At 38.8% G+C, this 24,787-nt stretch overlaps 2 protein-coding genes across 6 annotated transcripts; both read left to right on the forward strand.

Moving 5' to 3' along the window:
* Nucleotides 1-1,155: 1,155 nt before the first annotated feature.
* Nucleotides 1,156-6,700, forward strand: si:dkeyp-72g9.4 (uncharacterized). 4 transcript variants are annotated; one of them, XM_047161766.2, is made up of 2 exons: nt 1,156-1,263; nt 4,485-6,700. In XM_047161766.2, exon 2 carries the CDS (start codon nt 4,487-4,489, stop codon nt 5,219-5,221), a length of 735 nt encoding a protein of 244 aa, XP_047017722.1. In that variant the 5' UTR covers nt 1,156-1,263; nt 4,485-4,486; the 3' UTR covers nt 5,222-6,700. The 4 variants fall into 4 exon arrangements, with proteins under 4 accessions (XP_047017722.1, XP_047017721.1, XP_053543883.1 ...); XM_047161765.2 differs by lacking the exon at nt 1,156-1,263 and adding an exon at nt 1,271-3,561; XM_053687908.1 differs by lacking the exon at nt 1,156-1,263 and adding an exon at nt 1,271-3,541.
* A 1,767-nt stretch (nt 6,701-8,467) lies between these two features.
* Nucleotides 8,468-23,111, forward strand: kiaa1191 (KIAA1191 ortholog). 2 transcript variants are annotated; one of them, XM_017492088.2, is made up of 9 exons: nt 8,468-8,626; nt 10,246-10,341; nt 11,378-11,474; nt 12,268-12,458; nt 19,064-19,178; nt 19,294-19,418; nt 19,515-19,618; nt 19,712-19,893; nt 22,190-23,111. In XM_017492088.2, exons 3-9 carry the CDS (start codon nt 11,447-11,449, stop codon nt 22,399-22,401), a joined length of 957 nt encoding a protein of 318 aa, XP_017347577.1. In that variant the 5' UTR covers nt 8,468-8,626; nt 10,246-10,341; nt 11,378-11,446; the 3' UTR covers nt 22,402-23,111. The 2 variants fall into 2 exon arrangements, with proteins under 2 accessions (XP_017347577.1, XP_017347578.1); XM_017492089.2 differs by having other exon boundaries at nt 19,715-19,893.
* The last annotated feature ends 1,676 nt before the right edge of the window (nt 23,112-24,787 follow it).

A 24,787-nucleotide genomic window follows, 5' to 3' on the forward strand; every position in this document is an offset into this window, starting at 1 on the left:
AACTCATTAGATGATCCGTTCTAAAAGATTCATTCTAAACTCCTCCTTTCAGAGAGCATACTCTGCTCTGATTGGTCAGATGTCCTAGTCTGTTGTGATTGGTCTACCGCTGTCAGCGAGCAGCCAATCAAGACCAGAGGCGGAGCTTTTTGTTACAAACCTGCGTAGGTTTGTATAAGAAGTAAGTCTGGAATTACTAATGACTCAGTTAAGCTGTTCAGAATCGCTTCCTTCTTTTGGGAGTCAATAACTCTGTTTGTCATGCGCTTTGATTTTTGAAACTTTGCAGACTTTTTACATTCACAAACAGCTACATAACACACTACATGAAAGGTAAAATGTGAAAAACCATAATAGGTGCACTTTAAGTATTAAATCCTATGTGTATGCTTAAATCTAAATAAGCGAAAATGCCCTTAGAATATCCAGAAAAATAAATGATTGAATGTTGGAACCTAAAGCTCCTAGTCACGTAAAGTTAATAAAATGTTCTGCTACGCAAATATTGTTAGCTGTTGATGATGTATAATTTTTCACAGTACATATAATTTAAACCTGAGCACTAATTCCTTAAAGGAACCCATGAGCACTTGGATCTAATAGAATTTTTGTGGTTGAAACCCAACACACATGAGGTTTTCCACAGCAGAGTTCTGCTTCTACACTGAAGTCCAAGACTGACGCAGGATTGCTGAATGAGCCAATTCAGTTGAACCTGTTCCAGATTCCTGACTGTATATCTCATTTTGATCAATTCTGTCCGTCCCCTCTACCTGCGTCTACACAGGGACCAGGTTAGAATCCGCATTGCTATAAACTTCTCCCTGAATCCACTTTTTCTTTCTGGCTCATGCATGTGACCTACATAGACAGCTCAAAGAGACACACTCCCCCTTTCTCTCTTCTCCTCCCTTGCCATTTCTTTCTCTCTATTTCTCTTGCTTTCTAACTCCATCCTTCTATTTGAAGCACTCTTCTATTTAACAAGATAGATCACCCATAATTGTGAATTCGATTTGAAGGCCTGGAGAACGGCTTTAAATGGCAGCGAGACTGACGGTGAGGGATCGTGTTGCATTAAGTAGGTCTGGTCAGTAAAACGTGCCAAACGGAAACTGCTCCACCTTCTCTGCCTCAAACTACTCAATTTTATCCCCACCCCTTTTCCATGCTCTGCTCCTCAGATAGGACCATAAACAGGAACATAAAGGTGTGAGACATAAAAACACTGACTACTGCCTCAACCTCACAGCAGTTGTACAGGTACAGGATTTTGATTTGATTTAACATTGAAAATTTGTTTATTATTGTTAATTTTGAGGTTCGGATGGTTTTTGTTTTTTCAAATATTACTCATTACACACGATGTATTCATGTCTATTTATTGTCCTGTATATTGCATATACATATTTACACTCTATTTAATTCAATTCAGTTTTATTTGTATAGTGCTTTTATCGTGCTTGATGTAGTCCTGTGCTGCAATCTTGTTCTGAAGAAGTGACATTTTGTTCCAACGTTCACAGCTTAAATGGAGGAATAACAATTGTCTATTTTTTCTGGGATTTTCTGTAAATACAGTAGTATACATTTTTATGCCACAGTACAATTGAATTCTCAAATCTCATTGGTCAGAAGTTGTTGATTAATATCAGCAACAAAAGCTCTGTCCATAGTGACTGCTAAAATCCAAATCATAGCTTTATATTAACATGTTCATGCTAGTATGTTATTGTTTCCATAGTAACAGCTAGTTCACAGGGACTTCATAATAATATAAGACTAATAATAAAAGGGTTAAAAATGTGTGGTTATTTAACAAAGACGTGTATTTGTTGATATGGTGCCGCTTTCTGTAAAGAGATGTTTATTTCACATTTATGGAAGGAGTCTCCAGTACCAGTGGCATTAAATATAGCTACAAACAGTTAAAAGTGTCACTTCTTGTTTATAAATAAAATTGAAAATAATCGTAGCTGTTGGCAAGTTGTTGTACTGTAAGAGGAATCAAAAAATCACTCCAGGACATCCGTTTTTGGAAAATAATCAACTTAAACTCAGTCGGGCCTCATCACACCACCTCGTTTTTTATTCTTTTCCTACAACACGCCCTGTCATGTTTTATTCCTTATTTGTCCTCCTGACTACAGCAATTTAAAGTTAAGCTGCATTTGGGAAAGTCAGTGCTTTGTCAGCTATTTGCTTGCCTTGTGTGTGTGTGTGTGTGTGTGTGTGTGTGTGTGTGTGTGTGTGTGTGTGTGTGTGTGTGTGTGTGTGTTAGGAGAAAAACCTGACGAGGTTAACATTTCTTAGAGTGCAGTTACAAAGCGGGTGAGGGAATGTGTTTATTCTGGCAATACATACACACACCCACACACACACACACCCACACACATACACACACACATTTATGAGGTGCAGCATGAGAGCAATCAGCTGTAGTTTTGTTTCTCTAGGCACTGTCTAAGCTTGCCACGCAATCAAAAGCCTTATGAACATGAACCGAGTGAGGGATTCATATAGACACAAAGCGACACGCCTATATACTCACTTTACCTGAGATAAAGCCTGTCATTCATAAATCTCAGGTTAATATTTTGAAAATGACAAAGAAAACAAAGATCTGAGTAAGGCCAAAACTGATTTAAGATGGCTTCTCATAAAGACTGTACTTCTAAGCGTTATTGAATGTTGATAGTTTGAGAGAACATAAGCATTCCTTGGGAGGAATTTTGGTATGACAGGTCTTGTTAAATATCTCATTCTGGAAACAAATGATCTAATAAGCTTGTGCAGTATAATGAGTCTCTAGCTACATGAAAGCTGGTGAAACAAACAGCATCAGCTGAGCACTGACTGATCTGAGCATCGCAAAGTTAAGATCATTTAACCGGAAAAGAGAGAGAGTGTTCAACATCACGCTTGCTCTACCATTTAGTGATGATCTTCGTGCTGCGATGCTTCTGGGAAAACCTGCCCTGATCTGTACTATTAACCATATAGTACAAGCAATGTAGTATATCAGTCCTCATCTTCTAATACAATGACAAAGCTTATTTTTTTTCATTCTTCTCCTTCATTCTCCTACGCCTCATCCTCCTCTTAATCCTCCTACTGACTCGCCCCTTTGCCTCGTCCCTCGCTCCCACCCTCCCTCTATCAACACGCTCCTCTCCTCGCATCAGCCGAATCCATTTTGCAAATGATTGTGCGCAGCTACGGGGACGGGAATGAACCGGTGGCACTATTTTTAGCCCAAGCCAAAGGAGGGTGGAGGAAGCAAGCGGGCGAGCAAATGAGTGAGTGAGTGAGCAAGTGAGAGAGTAAGTGAGAGAGTGAGTGAGAGCGAGTGAGTGAGTGAGTGAGCTAGTGAGTGTAGGAGATTGCACACGTAGGGAAGAAAGAGAAGGAGAGTGAGGGGGGAAAGCATTGTTTTTCCTCGTGGAGCAGCAGTTGAGTGCTGAGCTGTGGCAGGGAGCAGTGGCAGCTGTGAAGAACAAGGAGAGAAGAGGAGGCAGAGGAAACACTTAGAGACCCCCAGGTACCAGAGACGTACAGGAGGTAGGAGCATCTCGATATTCTTGATATTACTCAATATTGACCTCACCTTCTCACCACCTCGGGCTTGATGTTTAGCTCGAGTTCTTGAATATTGAGAGAAAGGAAGCAGGATTGAGGGATTAGGAGATGATAGTCAAAATGAACCAGACAGCAATTTAGATTCTAAGCTCATGTAAACTGAGTAAATGCACAGGAGAAGACTGCAAGTTGAAGATATTCTCTTGATTCAGCCACCGCTGTTTGGACACCAGGTTGGCTCTACCAGGTGTGCATTGTGAGGAGGGATTTGTTTTGTTTTGTTTTTTTAGCCCTCTGGTTCTGAGAAAGCAATTGCCATGATTAGGTGGTAAACATTAGCAGAGAAAGGGATAGGGAGGGAGAGATGGAGGGGGCGTTGGGTTATTTACTTTCTTTGTTATTTCTTTGTGCACCCAAATGGTAGGGTTGTACTGATGTTGAGGAGAGAGAGCTGGTAGCCTTTGAGTGTATACATCTCAATATAAATATTGAGAGTATATATTGAGTGTGTGTGTGTGTGTGTGTGTGTGTGTGTGTGTGTGTGTGTGTGTGTGTGTGTGTGTGCTGCATGCATGTCTGTGCTCTCTAGTTGAAATGAAATTTGAGATGTAACGGGAAGAGGAGTTACCATGGAGACTGGGTTTGCACATTTTCCCGTAACCGATGTCTCACATTATGTGCATTGATTATTTGCAGTTACAGTGGGGAGAGGGCAAGATTAAAAATAAAATTAATTATTCAATAACACAGAAATTATATTATTACTTGCACCAAGCAGCTTTATGTGCATTCATACTTTATGGAGAACATATGTAAATATGGGGACATAATTCTATACAGTATATGAGCACGTACTCAAGAGTATGAATGAGCAGACAATAATGAAGCCATGTTTGTCTATGTAGTGATGCGGCCCAGGTCTAGACTGCTGGCTAAGAGAGGCCTCCCAACCATCCGCGAGGGTTCGGAGGAGCTTGTGCATGACCTGAACCAGACCAACAGCCAGCACAGCAGTGCACAGGACTACTTCCACTCCATCTGCCAGCTGGCCCAGCCTACATTTCCCTTGCATGAGCCAGACCGTGACATCCTGTCCATCGGCAGGCTGGACTCTCCAAAACCATGCTTGCGCCCACACCGTTTGCGCCAGCTTGCGCAGCCCCTAACCTGCCCCACTGACACCTCCACAACCCAGTCACCCAAGGTGGAGGCACCGGGGCCTTCTTCATCAGAGCAAGAGCAAGCCCAAGGTTCAGAGCAGGACTGCCCAACTTCGACTGACCCGCTGGAGTACCTCTACGGCTACAGAGAAGCAGAAGCTTCCTCTTCCTCTACCAGAAGGGTCAGCATTCCCCTTCGCAGGGCACGCAGTGTACCGTGCCCTGGTCTTGATGTCCAGAACAAAAGCAGTTGTCCTGATCTGCGTCTACCAGAGTCTGTCCTCTCTCCTGTTGTGCCACAGCGCTCACCGCTTAGCAGAAAGAAGCTAGATGGCGCCAATGTCGAGTGTGGTTGGAGGGCAAAAAGCAGCCGCAGCTTGGACAAACAAACAATTGTGTCGCACTGGATCTCTGAGTGCCGGAGTGCATGGAGGGAAGCCCGTATCCATGCCTGCATGCTGCCCGCCATTGCTGAGAAATAATGCTTCTCCATTTTTCGCAAGCTGTATCTCCCTGCGCTGTCTAAAAACATTTAGCAATATCACTAGAGGAATGATGTGACTTCACGTTTTCAAGTTTATATACCTAACCATTTTTTGGGTGTAAACTAAGCAAAAGTGATCCTATAGATGGTGACGTGTTAATGCCACACCAGTGTGTAGAGTTATGCTAAATGTCAGTGATAAAACTGGTCAGTGTCAGTCCAGTCATATCCAGTTGTGATCAATAACTGAATTGGTTGTTGGAAGACTTTAACATTACTTGGTGATTTGAAGAAAAAAAAGACATTAAAACTGCAGTACTAAAATACAATGCTCTGTAGTTACATTTAAGATGGTAGAATATTATCCAATGTCAGGAGAATGCACAAACAGATATCACTGTGTGTTTGTTATAAGATTTATTTGCTTTTTTTTTTCGTAAAATCCTGTTTGTGCAAGTCATCTATGGCAGCTAAGGCAAAGCAGATCGCTTGACAAAATACATCCCAAAATATTTCCAAGAGATTCAAGACAGCTAATTTATTCTGAACTATGGTTACAGCGAACTAATATAAAATGCTGTTCCTCATATTTGCCCTTGTGTATCTGGAAGAAGCATACATATCAGAAAGATAATCTCTGGGTGAATATATTTATGAATTATGGTATTCCCAAAGAGATCCTGTTTTGCCTAGTTTGCTTGGCAAAAATCCAACTGCTGAAAGAGTAAAAACAACCAAATGAAAGGGGTAATAATTAAATTTAACACTGACCCAGAGCTTGTGGTATCACACAAGCAATAACTCACTGCCATCTGCTGCCTACGCAGATGTTTGTGAACATCCGTAATTGGCCCATGTTGATAGTTGTCAATTTGAAGTCAGTCCAAATTCGTTTTGAAGTCATGATCACAAGAGTCATATTTTCTATGTCCTTGAACGGACATAATTAATTATTTCTTTCTGCCCAAAATCTATATGTCCCATAAACATATCAGCATTAGAGGTCCTTTTTTTAAATGTCTTTTCAATGTCTTTGTGCTAATTGAGATATATGGGAGACAAATGAGTTAAAGTAGAATTAATCAGAAAATATACCATACTTTATGTTGTACCCCTGCCCTTCAAATATCCTTTCAAATGAGAAGCATTTATGTCAAGAAAAGCCTGTAAATTAAGCACTGTACTGTTATCTTTATATGACTGTTCTTACTCAAAGACCCTTGAAAAAAAAAGGTTTCTGATTTGGCATTCCAGTGTTTGCAGGTAATTTATGATAAATTGTGAACCATAGAAGAAATTGTTGCATGGATTTTGTAAACGATTTTCTATTTATGCATTCAGAATGCTGTAAATTATTATTATGAATGCCACTCCTTTGAATAAAATTATCTAATGGGAGAGTAGATTATATTATTTGTATGTCTTTGAAATTGTGTTCATTTTTCCACTTTTTAAATAAAAAGGTCTCTGTGTTTTATGGTCTGTTTATAATTTTTTTTTTTTTACAGTAATTATGTTTGTTTATGTTATATTTGTGTAGACTGATAAAGAAAGATCAATGAAAATCATAAGTGAAAATCAAAGCTGTTGTTTATTACTGATAATCAGAAATCATGTGTCAATCCTGATTTCAGGTTACTGTCAGTTCTGTGAGTTTTGCATGTTGTTCCCATGTCTGTGTGGGTTTCCTCTGGGTTCTCTGGTTTCCTCTTACCTCTCAAAAACATGCTGGTAAGTGAACTGGCTACACTAAATTTCCCCTATGTATAAATGAGTATGTGAATGCATGTGTGCATGGTGCCCCCAAGTGGACTTGGATCCCATCAGGTTGTATTCCTGTCTCACACCCAGTATTCCTGGCTCCTGATCAAGATAAAGTGGTTACTGAAAAGGATTGAATGATTACAACCACTGGGACAACCAAAGATTAGTGATTGCTATCAGGATGTTATAGCAGTTTAACCCTGCTGAAATATCCAGCTTGGTCCGACAATGTACCAGCTGCCTAAACACATGCTGAACTGGTAAATCTGGAAGACAATCTTTGCCAGTCTCTTATTACTTGACTAAATTTATCAATAATATTTGGGTATTTTCTAATTGCCTTACAGTTCTGTTAACTTCTTTAAAATAACTTGTCTGGGATGAAGCATTAGCAGCAGTAATTCAGAAATTGTTTCCATCTATTGTGACTTAAAAGAGCCTGATGACAAATCTAGCAACTTTCTGAGCAGATGTTAGCAACTGTCCTGCACTTGATACTTACATCACAGCTGCTTATTAGATGAGTTAAAAGAGCAGGCTTGGTCAACTTAGTGAAAAGCCTGTTGCACTTCTATGTGCCAATGTTCTTAAGAACCAATCACTGATCACCACTGTTCCCAATGACCAAACACTGATCACCATTGTTCCCAATGACCAATCACTCATCACTAATGTTTCCAATGACAAAATCAATAATCGCCATTGGTCTCAATGACCAATCACTGATCACCATTGGTCCCAATGACAAATCACTGATCACCACTGGTCCAAATGACCAATTACTGATCAATGTTGCTTATACCACCCACACACTGACAGAAATTATAGAATTCATATCATGTAAGAAAATAGAAAATGGAGTGTGAGCTTTGAGAGTTTCCTCCAGGTACTCTGGTTTCCTCCCCCAGTCCAAAGACATGCACTGTAGGCTGATAGGCATTTTAAAATTGTCTGTCCAAATTGTGAACGGGCGTGTGTGTGAATGTGTGTGCGATTATGTGATGGGCAGCCTGTCCTGGCTTGTGCCCCGAGTTCCCTGGGATAGGCTCCAGACTCCCCCACAACCCTGTGTGGGACAAGTGATATATTATATGGATGGATGGATTCTATTAATATGCAAATTAGTTTATGACATCATCTAGTGATTTCTACTGACTTTTCCCTTAAAAGTGTTGGTAGCACTTTTTTCATTTACCAGCACTTACCAGCTGGCAAAGATGGTCTAAGGATGATTTCTTAACTATGTTAAACATGACTGTAACTATCGTAACTGCCTCAGACAGCTTGCTGTAATTATTTATTGTTTACTGTCGCTACTGTGCTAATATCTTGAGTTGAGTTAGCTGTACTTCATACGACAGGATGTATGCAATAGTCACTTACTGCCTCCTGTGGCAGGTTGCAGTACTACAGTTGGCTCTGCAGCAACCTGAATTATCGCGATATTTAACGAGACTGAAAGAACCACCCTATACCGCCCTGTGTTTTCAATCATACACAGCTAACGGGAAGTTATGGCAGAGATAGCAAGCGCTGCTGCACAGATATCTTTTTTGAGTGTTATAATTGCTCGATTTAATTTGTTATTGCTACATATTTTGAATTATTAGTTACCGAAGCTTCTGAAACATCGGGGCAGGTAAATTAGCGGAGTATTTTACTGTTCTGGTTGTTGTGTTTCTGAGCAAAACAAAATAAAACGTGTATCCTGCACTTAATCTCACACGATTCATGGGATTATGGGTTTAACAAGTCCGCTGTGTTAATTATCACCATCTTTGTTTTTGTTCTAATATCATTTCTGCACAGTGACAATGTGAGCTACGTCTGCTAATAGCATTACATCATATTGCCAGTGTGTACTGCTAGCGTTAGCTAACAGTTACTTTAGCGCATTGCACTCGGTTCTCCACATCCTTAACACAGGCTGTGTAAAGAATGTTTCTGAAACTGTTCTCATCAAATGAACTGATTTAATGAACTGATTCATGCGGGCTGGGGGTTCGAGTCCCGCCGCGGCCCTGTGTGTGTGTGTGTGTGTGTGTGCGCGCGCGCGCGCAGAGTTTTCGGGGGTTTCCTCCGGGTACTCCGGTTTCCTCCCCCAGTCCAGACATGCATGGTAGCCTGATTGGCATGTCCAAAGTGTCTGTAGTGCATGAATGTGTGTGATTGTGCCCTGTGATGGATTGGCACCCCGTCCAGGGTGTAACCCGCCTTGTGCCCCATGCCCCCTGGGATAGGCTCCAGCTTCCTTGTGATCCAATAAGATAGCGCTATAGAAAATGGATGGATGAAATTGAATGCATAATCATTCGACACCGAGAATATGAAGGTTATTTAAAGGGCATGTTTATGTTTTGTTGTGTTTTGAGTCACCCGGTTTACTCATGATAGTCTGTTCCTTTTTGCCAACACGTAGAGTGGGTTTGTGGTAACTTGGCCAAGTGTTTTACAAATTATTGTTAAAGTTATGCATGTGGTTAATTTACTTTTAGTAGTATTGGTATTTCTCTTTGACTTTATATTGCTATTTGTCTAGTTGCCTATTTTCACTTGTATGTATATATGTTTTGAATGATTTATGCTTTTGATGCCACTACATCTGTTCAACATCTCAACGGGATTGAATCAGTGGGAATGTACTTTAAACCCCAATCCCACCAGCTCTCATAGGAAGTTTGACCAATCCCACCCACACCCGATTGATGTTTGACCAATCCCACCCCCTTCCGCACAAAGTTTGCCCAATCCTGCCCATTCTGCATAGTTTGACCAGTCCCACCCACTACCGCTTGATGTTTGACCAATCTCACCCACTCACGCATGCACTTTGCCCATCCTGAAACAGAACTAAAATCTGGGTTTGATTAACTGCCATCGCATCGCATTTCACTTTCATCAACGTGTTGTAGTAGTGCCACACTGAAATACAATCAGTTAATTCTGAGCTTTAATGTGTAATAAAGGGTGTGGTTGTAATCACAGAAGGGCATGAAAGCAGGCAGTGTGCAGTTAAAGCAAGTTGAAGGTGAAGGGAGGGTAGGGCAGCATTCATGTTGAGTTCTCATGTAATGGTAAAGTCAGTCAGGTTGCACTGCTCCCAGTTCTGAAAAAAACATTTGTGCTTTTGAATATTAATATTAGAAGTAGTAGTATTACTAGTATTAGTATATTTGTATGGTAATAAATTCTATTAAACATCACATAATACAATTCAGTGCAGTTTTAATGACTTTTCTCTCCCTGCGCTCCTTTAAGTATCCCAGAATGTTCTCCGTGCAACCTTCAACTTGTGTGACTCAGCAGGCTCCTGCCCTATAGCAGCAGTTCCTCAGGCCTCAACCCCCTGCACTGGTAAATACACACTAATAACCTTGTTTTGTGTCTGAGCACAGTCTGTGATAGCCACACGTTCCTGGAGGCCTGCCCTAGCGCAGTATCACCTTTCACAGAAAGAGGGTGAATGTTCAGCAGTGACTTATCGTATGGAACAATGGAGTTTGAGCTTTTTGCTAGTCCCAGTTGGCTTTCCTCCCATTCAGGTCTATACTGCATGTGTATCTGTATCCTGACTATGGTTTTTACAGGACGATAATGTAACTACGTGGGATAACATATAGCTCCAGTGACTGTCATTTACTGTTTTGTCAGGTGTATTCCCAGCAGTTGTAACATTACCGCTAATCACTATTGCTACAAGAAAGCATCAGTGGAATTCCAGTATCAGTACTGAACTGCAAATCAAGCAGGTGCAGCTGTTGGTGCTGGTGGTCGCATTAGAAAGGAATTTATATTGATGTACACAGCATTCACGTCTGGGTTTTTTTTTTTTTTTTTTTGGTCAATATGGGATCCAGGAACACACGTCTGTGAAGCATAGCCAGGGGGTCTGCCATTTTGTAAATTTACTTACAGTGGTGGAAATCACAGCCAACCATTATCAAAGCAATTATATTTATTAATGATCTCTGATTGTTATTTATTATAATAACTAATTGACTGAGTTTAATCCAAATCTCAACAACTCATAAACAAACCTATAAATGTACACTGTTGGAGGAAAGTTCAAGAATAAAAAGCTCTCTGGGTCTCATAAATAGACAAAATATTACTGTACACATTAAAATGATGTTAATGTTATAAATAAATCTGTACTGACAGAGTAGGCTTACCTCCATTAGGCTTCATTTTGTTTTGATTCATTATTTTGTGCTGATTTCGTCTATGAGCAGTGAAGGAAAATGTGAATTGTACACAAGTGTTTGTAGTGGTCATTCACCTGATTAGTCATTACTTGAAGGAGGTTTGCTGATTGCACTCAACACTAAGTCAGTAGATGTTAAAACATGCTTCAGAGTATGAGTTGCTGTGCATTTTGTCTGCTGTACAGAGACAGGTGGGAGCCAATCTGCCAGTTCCTACCTTTTTCTGCTGAACACAGACTCCGTCCTGAGTGGTCATGGTGTCCAGACCAGGAGACATTCCAGGTAAGATTGGACTAATTTTACCTTTGTTTTGTTCCTGCGTTCATACCAGCAACTTCCTTCAACTGTATAAATGTAGAAACATTGGAGCCTGCATAAGGATGGGCTTCAGACACATTAGTTGATTAAAAACACAATTCGACTCAAATATTGTACATTTAAAGCATTTTTATCCAGGAATTTTTATCCAGAATGACTGTACTCTCGATCAAAAACATTACCTCATGCTTATACAAGTAGTTAAGGGTCTAAGAATACGATCAAGCGAAAGCCCTGTTATAGAGATGTTAGTACAGCAAGAAAGCACATATAAGGATTATTTATTTATTTATTTAAATAAGTGCTTGGTGACAAGGAAGGTATTCAGTCTTCGTGTGAAGACAGCCAGTGTCACCTGGGTGCCAGTCATGATGCATGTCTTCCTGGTACTTTGAGAGATGTTGGGACAAGTCGAGCCATGCTAGAGGCAGGAACAAAGCAATGGGGTGATATGGGAGAACATGATCAGATGGAACCCAGGGAGCAAGTTGCAGTAGTCCAATCTCAAGATAACAAGGGACTAAACAAGCCCCCGAGCGACTCATAGTGCATAGAAATGATCAGATGTTGTGAAGGAGAAACTTGCACGACCGAGTCAGGATAGCTATATGAGAATGTACCGAGCTACCCCGAGGTAGCTAGATGGCATTACCCAAGAGTAGTCCAAAGATACTGTTTGTCTAGTGAAGGTTTTTGTGTATGTTTATACAGTTACCTGTAATATGTGGTGCTTGTGGTGTTACTGTTGTTGTTGCAGCCCTGGAGGCAGGGTCCGGGGGGAGCGAGGGTCTGTTGGGGGGCATGTCTATCCCCATGGGGATGACTCGTCGAGCCCTGAACTACGATGACAACCTGGAGCGGCCCATGTCTCCACCCACTGACATCAACATCACCAACCTATGGAGGAGGCCCATCATTCCCGAGAGGAAGTTCTCCCGACTGGCTGAGGTGCTGTGCTCTTCAGTATAAATGACTAATTCAGTGTGATGCATATCAGCTTCTATCATGGTAACGGAAATTACTTGTTTGTGGTTGGCTGGTGTCCATTCTTTTCTTATTTCTGGAAATCTCCAACTTGAGTCCTGTCAAAAAAAATTAATACAGGTTTAATTAATGTTACGAAAGCTAACAAAAGCCTTGCAGAACAAAATGGAATATTATAGAAAACAATTATTAAAAGGCTTCAGGTAACGTAACCATAACAACAATCGTGTTAAGGGCTTGAATGCTAGCCAGGTAAAAAGACAATTATTTAGTTGTGAGTAATAAAAATGGCACCCAGTTTCATGTCACAGTGATCTTTGTACCTGCCTTCGATGTTCATTTCTGGATTGGGCATTATCTTTTAATTTTATGTTATAAGCTTTCTGTGATTAAGCTACATCTTCTATACTTTCCTCATGGCACAAATACAGAGGTAACAGTTCACTTTTTTTTTAAATTTAGGCACAGGCCCGATACTTTTGAAAAAACTGAAATAATGTTCAAGGCTTGCTTAATTACAGATTTGTCTTTTAAAAATATTACTGTCATCAGCAAATTGACTAATTCAATACTCAAACAAAAATGGTTATTCCTTTTAATTGAGGATGGTTGACAAATTAAATAAGCTAGCATGAGTGCGTAGTATAAACAATTTTTGGAAAAATGACAACCCTGTCTGATTCCATACAAAGTTTCAATTCTTGGGGTCATTCTGGGATTGAGGGATAAATAACTATAAATATTATGTACGATTTTAAAAAAGATGAAGATGTCTTTGTGGGTAATTAGCACTGAAAGTATGAGAGGAATCTAAGTGTAGTAGAAGTTTATTGATTCTATATTATTTTTAAACAAAACCATGTGTGACAGTTGGCACCCCTGTATTGAGTATGTGCAATTTGCCAACAGAACAAGAGAGTTTTGTCCTATAGCACATGATGAGATTAGAGAATGCTGAGTAAGCAATCAGTGACCACTCCTCAGTACACAATCACACCAGATCCTTCAGGGTTCTAGGTCCTCTTCTTTTTCCTCTGTGAATTCTCCTCTTCGCCTTGCTCAGTGAGGGTTGGGTCAAGGGTTTGAGACAGCCATGTCAAAATCTTGATTCTGTGGTCATTGAACCATTTTTGTTTGGTTTTACATGTATGTTTTGGATCATTATTGTACTGCAAGTCTAACCACAACCCAGTTGTAGCTTCTTGGCATAGGTCGACATCCCGTGGCAAATAGTTTCTTGGCATGGAGGTGACGTCTATTTATAAATGTGGGGATTTTGCTGACTTCAAAATTCTTCCGTCTTCTGAGATTAAATTTACTTCAATTAAAGGATGGATCATATTTTGGGTGTGAGTTTAAGCTAATTAACCACAGATATTTTTTTCCTAACCTTTTGTTTTATTAATATTTATCAGGGCTATGACAGTGGCAGTGTTTTACCACTGCGGTGTGTGTAAAAAATTTTTATATATATATATTTTTTTTTTTAAATTTAGCACTTCTGTCAGTGAACAATTCGGTACAGCCTTGTTATATCGTGGGGAATACAAGATGGTGGAGTGAGCGGTAGCATTTATGCAACCTCTGATAAAATAGTATAATAATCGCCTAGAATTTATACCTCTGGCAAGGAAACCTACCAGTAGTGTGCAAACTGCATCCATTTTGAACTGAATTTTGATTTTATTGTAAGATACTCTCTGTTCCTTCAAATGTAAATGAGATGCCTAATACTAAGCAAGCAGATACTGTTGTGGCTAACAATCTTTCCAACCTAACAAAAAACTTCAGAGACAGAGGGTTAGTAGATGTCAAAAAGTAATTAAACTTTATTGAAACAATAAAGTGAGACAGTCTGCTGAAAGTCTAAATTATCCAAACATATACAGCCCTTTTTATACGTTTCTCCACAGCGTACTCAGCTTAGGCGGGGTTTTTGCGACAATTACTTAGTCATGTCTATATGTCACCTTAAATTTGTGTTTTCAGTTGCATGTGTTTTCAGATGTATTTTCTTTAAAACTTTTACCAGACCATGGTTTTTACTTTGTCCCATAATTCACCCTATAGTCCCAGCCTGGTACCCTGCCTCCTGGAAGTCTTATCTTTTCTTTTGACACTGATTTGCAAGCTTAAAGGGGTTTGGTTAGAAACCCAGTTCTGGTGAGTGTCTAATTGCTAATTTATTGCCATAGAGTAAGGCTGCTTTAGACAAAACACAAGGTTCCAAATTTACACACTTAGAATGTTAGAAAGTGTTTTATAGTTTTAGATTATGCCTGCTGTGCAGAGAGGTACAGGCTGATACAGAAAAACAATTAGACCTACTGTTCAGTAAGACACAGAATTCATCTAACTCAATACACACTTATATAACTCAACACACACAATTTAACTTGATCAACAAGCGCACTATGGGTTTACATTATGCTTCTAAGTAATAAATGTTGGTTATACATATTAAATTATACTTTATTAACATATCCAAACATTAGTCAACTTTGTAGTTACATGCATTGATTACACTTAATATTCTAAAATAACAGGCTGGTGATCATGACTATAACCTGAATGCTCTCATGGAGGCATGTGATGAAGAAGAAATTGAAGCGATTATGGAAGAAACTGCCAAAGTAAGATTTGAACATACACCATTGCCCAGCCTAAACCACAAGAAGCAAGAATAAAATCGAAAGACAAAAGTAAACAAGTGGATGTAATCACAAATTAAGTGAATTTTGACGCAATTCAAAACCTAATGAAGAGATTTGACGAGCAGGATCAACAACTGAAAATTATTGAAAAAAGAATGGAGGAAAATGCACAAGCAGTTTAAGAGAACAAAAAAGACATTGGCAAAATGAAAAAGGAAATAGTGGACTTGAGGAAGGAGACCATCTCACTGAAACAGTGTTTGGAGCAAGCCAGATACAAGAGAAAATGGGATCTCGGACTAATTGGCCTCCCTGAAAAAGAAAACACGAGAAGCGGTGTCCTTGGAATCCTTACCCGGGTGATTCCATTGTCAGTGGAGAAGCTTCGGGGGTCGGTGGACACAGTGCATTGTTTAGGTAAGAGGAACGATACCACTACTAACAAGTTGCCCAGGCCAGTGATTATCCGGGTTGCAATGCGGACAGTTCGAGACGAAGTGTGGAAAAAATCGAGAGAGGCAAGAGTGTATAAAGAGATGAACATCCAGTTCAAAGAAGTCTTTTCAAAGGAAGATTGTGAAGCTCGTGTTTGGCATTCCTAAAAGAAGTCTATGCACTCATTGATGGACTCGGAGTTGACCCATAACTGATTATCCCAAAAGGTAACGTTCAGACTCCTATTAAAGTATCCAAGGTTTGTCACATATATCAAATGGAAATAATTGGTAAATCTGTCTAAGAATAGGTAGTTAACTACAGGTCATTTGCAATAAGTTCTGCAATAAGTGCAAGATTACTAAAATGGTACATAATATTTATAGTTATTTATCCCTCAATCCCAGAATGACCCCAAGAATTGAAACTTTGTATGGAATCAGACAGGGTTGTCATTTTTCCAAAAATTGTTTATACTACGCACTCATGCTAGCTTATTTAATTTGTCAACCATCCTCAATTAAAAGGAATAACCATTTTTGTTTGAGTATTGAATTAGTCAATTTGCTGATGACACAGTAATATTTTTAAAAGACAAATCTGTAATTAAGCAAGCCTTGAACATTATTTCAGTTTTTTCAAAAGTATCGGGCCTATGCCTAAATTTAAAAAAAAAGTGAACTGTTACCTCTGTATTTGTGCCATGAGGAAAGTATAGAATCCATTCTGGTTAAATCTGAAGTGAAGTACCTTGGCTTAACAATATCTAAAGATTCAAATATAAGAGAACTAGTAAATATAGAAGAGAGAATAGATAGTATAAAAAAAATCTCTTAATCACTGTCTTATGAGAGATCTGTCTGTTATGGGCAGAATCCTTTTGATCAAAGCAGAAAGCATAACTGAACTAATTTACCCATCTTATCCTCTTTATGTTTCTCCAAAACTATTAAAAGGACATACTCTAATGTTTAACTTCATGTAGAAAAACAAAACTCATTTTATATATATATATATATATATATATATATATATATATATATATATATATATATATATATATATATATATATATATATAAACAGTTGATTGAAGATTCTAAAAACCTGAAAGCCACTGGATTTGAATCAATGATTGAAGTACTCAAACTGAATTGGATTAAATCGTATTTAACACAGCCTAATTCAATATGGTTTCATATACCAAAGTGTGTATTCAAGAGAGTCGGAGGACTAGAATTTTTACTGAAATGTGATTTTGAGATGTCTAAATTGCCTATTAAGCTTTCAAAATTCTACAAGCAGATATTGCACTACTGGAAAATTATATTAACCCACGTCTTCACGCCACATGGCTCCACACTGTGGAATAATAGGACCATTACAATACATAGGAAGACATTATTCAAACAAGAGTGGTATGAGAAAAAAGTTTTATGTTGTTGATTTGATCAATGTAGCTGGTCAGTTTATTCATTATAATTCATTCATGGAGAAATTTGCAATAAAATGTTCCTTTGGAGAATTTAATAGTGTGTAGAGCAATCCCTCTTTCATTAAAACAACTACTACAAAACACTCTTGCATAGTCAAATGTATTTGTTAATTTGCCCGAGTTGAAGATTGGTGAAGTTTATATTGGGGACAAAAAGTGCAATAACAATTTAATAGGAAATGTATTAAAATGTAAATTATTCTATGATTTCAACACACCAGCAAAAGTTTAAATATTTGATATTGAAACATTTAGAAACAAATACTGTTATCTTAAATTGTCAATTGCACCTATAAATGAAGGATATTCAGTGTAAAATCATTAGTACTGCTTATCCTGCTGCTGAAATTTTATGGAGAAGATTCTGTTTTGAAGTAGATTCTTGTGGATTCTGTTTAGAAGAGCCTGAAACTATTGAACATTTAAATTCATTTCAGGTTTTGGTTTATGTAAATGGACTCTCAAAAGATGTCACAGATGTTAAACGTTATTATTACTATGGGTAAATATCATATTCATAAAAGCAAATAGAATAATAGTAAGCAATCTTTAACTTGTTTTAAAAATGAATGTAAAAATGATCCATCATCCATAAAATACTTATCCAAAGATAATCAATCCCTTACTGAATTGTATAAAGTCATGTACTCGTGTCTTTCTTTCTAATATTTTGTACATGCTTTGATTTTACTTACTTACTTACTTACTTACTTACTTACTTATTTAAAATGTATTAATTTTGTCCTTCAGTGTCTGAAGGTTATGCTTGGGGGGAATATATTGCGGGGGAAATAAGTATTTAACTTTTTTTTTTTTTCCAGTAAATATATTTCCAATGAGTTTATTCACATGAAATTTTCACCAGACATAAGTATTAACTCAAGAAATCCAGAAATATAAAGCATTCGCAACATTCCACTTTATCACACATACCTTTATTTATTAACTTTATTGTTGTGAATTCTTTATATTTCCAGAGTTCTTGAGTTAATACTGATGTCTGGTGAAAATTTCATGTGAATAAAATCATTGGAAATATATTTACTGAAAAAAAAGAAAACATTGACTCGTTCCATACTTTTTCCCCCGCTGTACACATGAACCTGTTTAAGCATATATGCACAAAATGATAGATATACGAATAGAGATTTAATTACATCTTATTGTTATATGTTATTGTTCTCTACTTGAGTTTGTAAATTGATATTGTCAATAAAAAAAGCCTTGTGTCGTTGTTGCAATGCGAAATGGCCTGAGTGCAATGTGAGATATGGTATTGTGATTGAGAGAAGAAGTGGATAATAAAGAGATGGGGTGTTTCTTTTACACCACATCTTTTACAATTGTATTGCACCACAAGCCTATAAAACTTTGAAAGAAATACCAGTAGGATGGTAACCTAAATAATATGTATAGTAATAAAGCTCTCATTGGGCATTAATACAAAATGTTCCCAGACCGCCGATGTAACATTTGAATTCCCAACAAGATCCACTGCAGCGGCAGAACCTGAAGTGAAATCGCAGAATTCGCCTGACTGGATTTTGACACGTGCAAACAAACCAAACTAACAGACAACACCAAATAAGGCATTTGATTATGATTAAGTAATTTGTGCATTAACATAAAATCTCCTGCTATATAGTAGGCAATAAATATAAATTAATATTGCAATTATTATTATTATTACACTTGTATACAAAACGTTGTACTTTGTACTTGTCATAGTGTCCACTCAAGCAGAAACATTAACGTGGCATGCAATGTGACACTACCGCAGGTGGCACAGGTGCGGTTTTCATGGCCACTGTCACAGCCCTAATATTTACTAATAGTGGCAAAAATGTTGGCACCTTGAATTTAAACTAACTACATGAAATTGTATATACCATGCACTTTTTTTTAAAAAATAAAATTGAATTGCAGATTTAGGTGGGACGTCACTTAAAATTAATTAAAAGCTCATCATGTTTTGTTTGTTTTCAGGAGGCTGAATCAGACAACACTGTAAATAACACCTCTCCACTTGATCCCATCCATCCTCCAGCTCCTGTGGTGAAAGCCAAAGCTTCTTCAGTGCTCAAGAACTCCCTCATCATTAGTAAGACCGCTGAGTTTTTTAAGCAAAAAAAAAACAAAGCAATGCATACTTTTGCTGCCTCAAGTGCTCTAGACGCTGGTTGAATATTGTGGGAGAATTTCTGCCTGTGTTCCAGAGCAGACCCACGAGAGCATGCAGAGTTTTGAGAAGAGAGCAGGCCTCACTGACACAGTCTACACACCACACAAGGGCCTGGCTGCTGAAGAAACACACTACCACTGCATGTCTCAGTCGATGCAGGTCAGTTTCCAAGCTATGTCTGAAATAAGACCCGTATCTTATTCTGCTTTCTAGAACTTATATTGCTATTTTCTATTGTATTGTAATTTCTTGTAGAAATTGCACATGCATAGTGTTGACTTTAAAGAGGAGAAGCAGTCATCCTCTGCTCAGTCAACACCAACCGGAACTCCTCAGTCGTCCCCCAAACAGAAGCGCAGGTATGCAGTAAGAACCATCATGCCTTTTTATCTGACAGCTGTGATTTACTGGTGGAAATTATTTTGCTAAGTGTGTGTGTGTGTGTGTGTCAGGAGCTGGTTCAGCAGCCAGGGCTCAGTGGCCTCCCTTACAGGCTCAGAGCTCAGCTCCAGCTCTAGTTCCAGCATGGATCTGGGATCCAGCGAGGGAGCTGTGGAGCGCTGGGGTATTTTTGGACTACGCCCTCCGGTCCACAAGTCCATCACTGACCCGGGAACAGACCACAGCACAGCAGGTACATCACCCAGCACATGCTGTATTTAGAGAACTTGTGTAGCACTGGTGGTTATCAAGGCTGCAGGGACTTCTGTGGTATCCATGAACAAAACACCTTTTGTTGATTTCAATAGGAATAGGTTGACGGGCGGGATGTACGTCATGCTGATTTATACGAATTGCACTGCATCATCTGTTAAAGAATTGATCAAATGACCATTCTTGTCCTGCTTAATGAATCAACCAAGGCTTTTTTCCCCCTATTTTTTAAGGTCGTCACATAAAAAGTAATTGCATTAATATCTGATCAATGTCTTTTTTTTGTTTTGTTTAGTTTCTTATTGTTTGCTACAGAAGTTGTTTACATCATCTCACTTTATATAATTTGGCCAGGGCTGCCCAAACTTTGGCATACAATTGTATGTCAGAAACCCAACACTACTCATCACCATCCTCACAGTAAAGTATGGTGGTGGTAGCATCATGATGAAGGAATGCTTTTCATCAGCAGGGACAGAGATACTGGTCAGGGTTGAGGGCAAACTGGATAGAGTCAAAGAAGATAAATTTTATTCTGCAAGAAATTTCTTAAGAGTTTTAATTTTGTTGTTGTTTATTTTTAACCCTAAACTACCACCAAAGTTACACTGGAATGGTTCAAAACCAAAAGCCTCTATAAGTAAGAATGTCCCATTCAACACCCAGACCTCAATCTGATTGTGAACCTGTGGCAAGAACTGAAAATTGCTCTTCATATCCATCCAATCTGACAGAGCTTGAGCGATTTTTGCCAAGAAAAATTGAATTAAATGTCAGGACCAAGATGTGCAAAGCTGATCGATGTGTATCCCAAGAGTTGCAGTTGTAGTTACAGTTAAAGGTGATTCTACCAAATATTGTACAATAGTAGTAAATGAAATGTATCTTAATCCATATCTTACGTATCTTAAGTCCGTATGGAAAACTATAATTATTCAAGGCGGGTGAATAATTATACAAGGCATTCTAAGGTGCATCTTTTCTAACGATTGCATAAACATAGCAGTGGCCTATTAGTGAATTAATTTGTTTCATACGATAAGGTACATCATGGTTTCTTATATGTATTGTATAGGGTATATCTCCATTTTCCATTCCTTCTCTCGCTTCCTACTGAGATATTTTGCATAAAGAATTGAATTTTTAATGTCCTCACATCTTCCCACATGACCGGTTTGGGGAAGTTCTAAAGTTACAGCCTGGTTGCAGGTGTCTGCCATTTGCAGCTAATGTGACACTGGGCTGGAAAAACCACTTCAAGCTGAAATTAAGACAAATTCTGGGTTAGCTTTGTGCTGTGCCTGATGGCCAGAGAAACTTTGTTTTTAAAAGAGCCAGAATGTCCAGAAATAGTAGCTTCTCTTATTTAATGTTGTTAATGTTAAATATTATTTTTAAGCAATTCAGAGAATAAACCGTCCCTGAAACCATGATACCATAGCAAGCCTAGATACATAGAGATACACGTTGGAAAGTTTTCAGCAGAAATTCCAAAAATGCCTCTGAGTTCCCATTCTTTGGAATATTTATATTTATGACTTGGCAGAAGCTTTTATCCAATGCAGCTTGCACATGAGACGGAATACAATTCCGGCATTGTGCTCGGCAAGCTGAGCTGTTGACGGTGAAAAGTCTAGCGATGGCTCTCTGGCAGCAAAACCACAATCTGATCTTTGAGTCGCTAGTACAGAACATTACTGCTGAGCCATCACTGAATACCTGTAGTAGGTCAATGTTCTCAGCATACACGCAGTCCAGTTTAATCCTTTTTTGGTACTAGTAATGTGAATACTCCTGAATTACACCCATCCCTTGTTGTATACGTTACAAAACATAGTTTTGGGAGTGCTTCTTTATTTTTATTTAATAGTTCTCAAATCCGTGGCAGGGGAAAACATCCAATTAAATGCTTTCTAAAAGTTCCATTGCTCAACAGTAGCAGTTTGTTAGCAGCACTTTTAGCAGCAGTATTAATGTTTTTTATTTAAAAAAGCTGTCCTTCTTGTACTCTTCTAAGTCTGATTAAAAGACCCATTTTTAGATTTTAGATTAAATGAGCTAAATAAAACAACAATCCAGCAATATTGCCCACTTCCTTTAGCTATATTGACTGGCTGACATTTATTTTTCTTGGGCTGTTTACAGAGCTGGACCTTGCCTTTGTAATGACACTCCGCAACAACCATCGCCCCTCCACCAAAAGGCTCTCAATGTTTAATAATGCTTCAGCTGTTGTCTTGACCCTCAGTCTCCTTCTTTTCCTCTGTGTCTCACAGGGGGCTTTGCATTGCAGTCCTATAAGGGTGCTCAGAAGCCCACTCCCATGGAGGTGATGAAGGCTCAGGCCACTCGGCTGGCTGAGGACCCCGCCACCTTCAAAGCTCCACCCAAGATGGAGATTCCCAGCGTGGATGGCAAGAAGCAGGTGACGCGGCCCCACAAGCTCAAACCGCGCGACATGAACGTTCTGACACCGTCAGGTTTCTGAGAACCCAAACCAGACACACCACACATTTCAGCAGTGCACGCTCAAAGCATGTAGCTGGACTACCCTGCTTATATCCTTTTTTAGTTTTTTGTTTTTTCCCCCCTTCCCTGTGCTTAAAAACAGTCATGATTCATAATGACAGTTTTCCTCTTGTGTCTTGTGTAAATGTTAAGCCTCGGATTAAGACTGTGTAATGAGGTGCCATGTTTTTTTTTTTTGTTTTGCCCCACCCCGAGTTTTCTTCCTTGTGCGTCAGCCCTTTTATGTGTGTACCACTAGTATATCATTTTTGTCTTGAGTGTATGTTTCTTTTATTCAAAAAAAAAAAAGTAAAATTACCTCTGATTTACCTCTTTAATCCACACTGCACAAGCTTCATGTTCTAGCTGTAATCATTGTTTGTGTATGTTCCATAGTTCAGCAGTGAATTTTCTACCTTCTAACTTGCTGTAACATCATGGTGGCTCTGTGGTTGTACAATGTCTCTGAATATGTCTCAAAGAAATTCAAGGTATCTTTAGACTACTTTTGCCGTTGTAGTGTCACACATGATCCACAAGAAGGCACTAATTTTCTTTGGTGTAGTATTCATTTTTAGTGTTTAATGTTGATGTAGCAGCTCTATATTAGAGAAGTGTTTTAATTATTTGTTTAAAATTACTGTTACAGCTCAAGAAGTTCAATCTGTAAATAAACCCAAAGACAAGTTTGCTCTCTGTCATTTATTTATGCAGCCATGTTGCAGTGAATGCTGGTAATGGAATTCTAGAAAACTGTTACATACAGATGGAAACAAGGATGAAAAGCTTGTCTTGTCTTTAATAATGATAGTGGTGATACACAAAAGCTACGGCTAATAGGAGGCATTGTCTCTAAGAGATGTAATGCTACACCCATTGCAGAGTGCGTACATGAGATCATCATCATCCAAGAAATTAGAGCAGGGATTCTCCAGTGTTTTGTAGCCAGGGAGATGTTTAACTCTCTAAAATAAAATTCAGAAAATGTGTATGGTTATAGTCTGGATATTTATTAGAGCTTCCTGATTACTGAACGTTCTACCGACTACATGTTGGATCCTAGCTGATGTAATTTATAGGCGGCTTGTTTTTGAGGATTAAAGCCGTTAACTTCAAATGATCATTCAACTAAAAAAACCAAAACATCAGTAATTACTTTGATAGTGGTGGATTGTGATTTTCACCCCTCTACCGAAATAAAGATATGCTTCATGGACCCCTTGGAGTCCATGGACCCCACTTTGAAGATGTATATTTCCCATTTGAAGCTAGTGTCCAGGATAGGAGAGCTTGGTAAACTGTGTGGTGAGACTATAAGTGTGAGTTCTCACACAAGCCCTGCTGTGTTTCTTCTGCTCGTATGCAGTGTCATTGGCAGCCCACCTCATGTCTGAGGCTGCCATGGTAAACACATTTTCCTGGAAATTCTCCCCCCCCCACCTTTCGCCACCCCTCGGGCTCCCTCCCCCTCTCCCTCCGTGATGCTGGAGTTGCGCCCTGTGACACACTATAGGTAATTTCCTGCATCTGGCGGCCTCCCAGCGGCACGTCTGGAGTTAATCGAGAGCCTGGTGGTCCACCCACGAGCAGGGCTTGCCAGGGGTTCTGTGTGCGAGTCGTTGTGATAGAAACCATGAGATCACGGTCTGAGCGTCACTCTGGATGTGCGTTTGGGGCTTCGAAAAGGGAAGGACACACTTTTTTTTTTATTTAAAGAAAAAAGTTCAATGCTGCTTTGGAAAATTTAAAGTTCTCCTAATTCCTAATGTTCGTACTTGGACCCATCTTTGAGTGTTGTAATGGTTTCCCAGAGGGACAAGCTGAAAGTTATCGCTCTGAAGAGAGCACTTCTTGTTGAAAACAAGGTTCTTTGGATGGTTTATTATAATAAATATTATAATAGTACATAGAACTTTTAAGCATTTCCCCAGAGAACAAGCCAAAGATCCTTTTAGAGTTCTAGTTGTAATTTGCTTTTTAAGAGGGCACTTCTTGTGTTTCTCAAGGGTTCATTGAATGGTTGGAGGTTCTACCTTATTAAAAAAAAAAAAGTATCATACTTGGACTATTTGTTTCTCTGTCATAGGATTCTGTGTAGTTTTAGGGTTCTAGTTTTTAAAAAAAATAAATTCTAAGTGAAAAAATAATTTGCAGTGTTATGTGTTGCCTGCAGAATTATAGGAAAATGATGTTCTAAAATGATTTTCCCGCTACAGCGAATATCGGACGTTACATTGTTCCTTTATCAGGCATGCATAAAGTGACGAATTCCAAGGAATTTAGGTCTGTTTGGGAAAGGTTTAGGTTATACTTTCTTGAAATCACACTGGAAAGGGAAAAATAAAGTTATTAACTTAAGTGCTCTT

Source organism: Ictalurus punctatus, chromosome 18 (assembly GCF_001660625.3).
Source record: "Ictalurus punctatus breed USDA103 chromosome 18, Coco_2.0, whole genome shotgun sequence".
NCBI lineage: Eukaryota > Metazoa > Chordata > Actinopteri > Siluriformes > Ictaluridae > Ictalurus > Ictalurus punctatus.

Excerpts from the sequence above, each read along its gene's own strand:
- kiaa1191 (XM_017492088.2), top strand. The coding sequence starts at position 11,447 with ATGGTGTCCAGACCAGGAGACATTCCAG. Across the intron at positions 11,475-12,267 it reads CAGACCAGGAGACATTCCAG|CCCTGGAGGCAGGGTCCGGG; the intron begins GTAAGATTGGAC and ends TTGTTGTTGCAG. Across the intron at positions 12,459-19,063 it reads AGTTCTCCCGACTGGCTGAG|GAGGCTGAATCAGACAACAC; the intron begins GTGCTGTGCTCT and ends GTTTGTTTTCAG.
- si:dkeyp-72g9.4 (XM_017492090.3), top strand. The coding sequence starts at position 3,203 with ATGATTGTGCGCAGCTACGGGGACGGGAATGAACCGGTGGCACTATTT. Across the intron at positions 3,300-4,484 it reads GCAAGCGGGCGAGCAAATGA|TGATGCGGCCCAGGTCTAGA; the intron begins GTGAGTGAGTGA and ends TTGTCTATGTAG.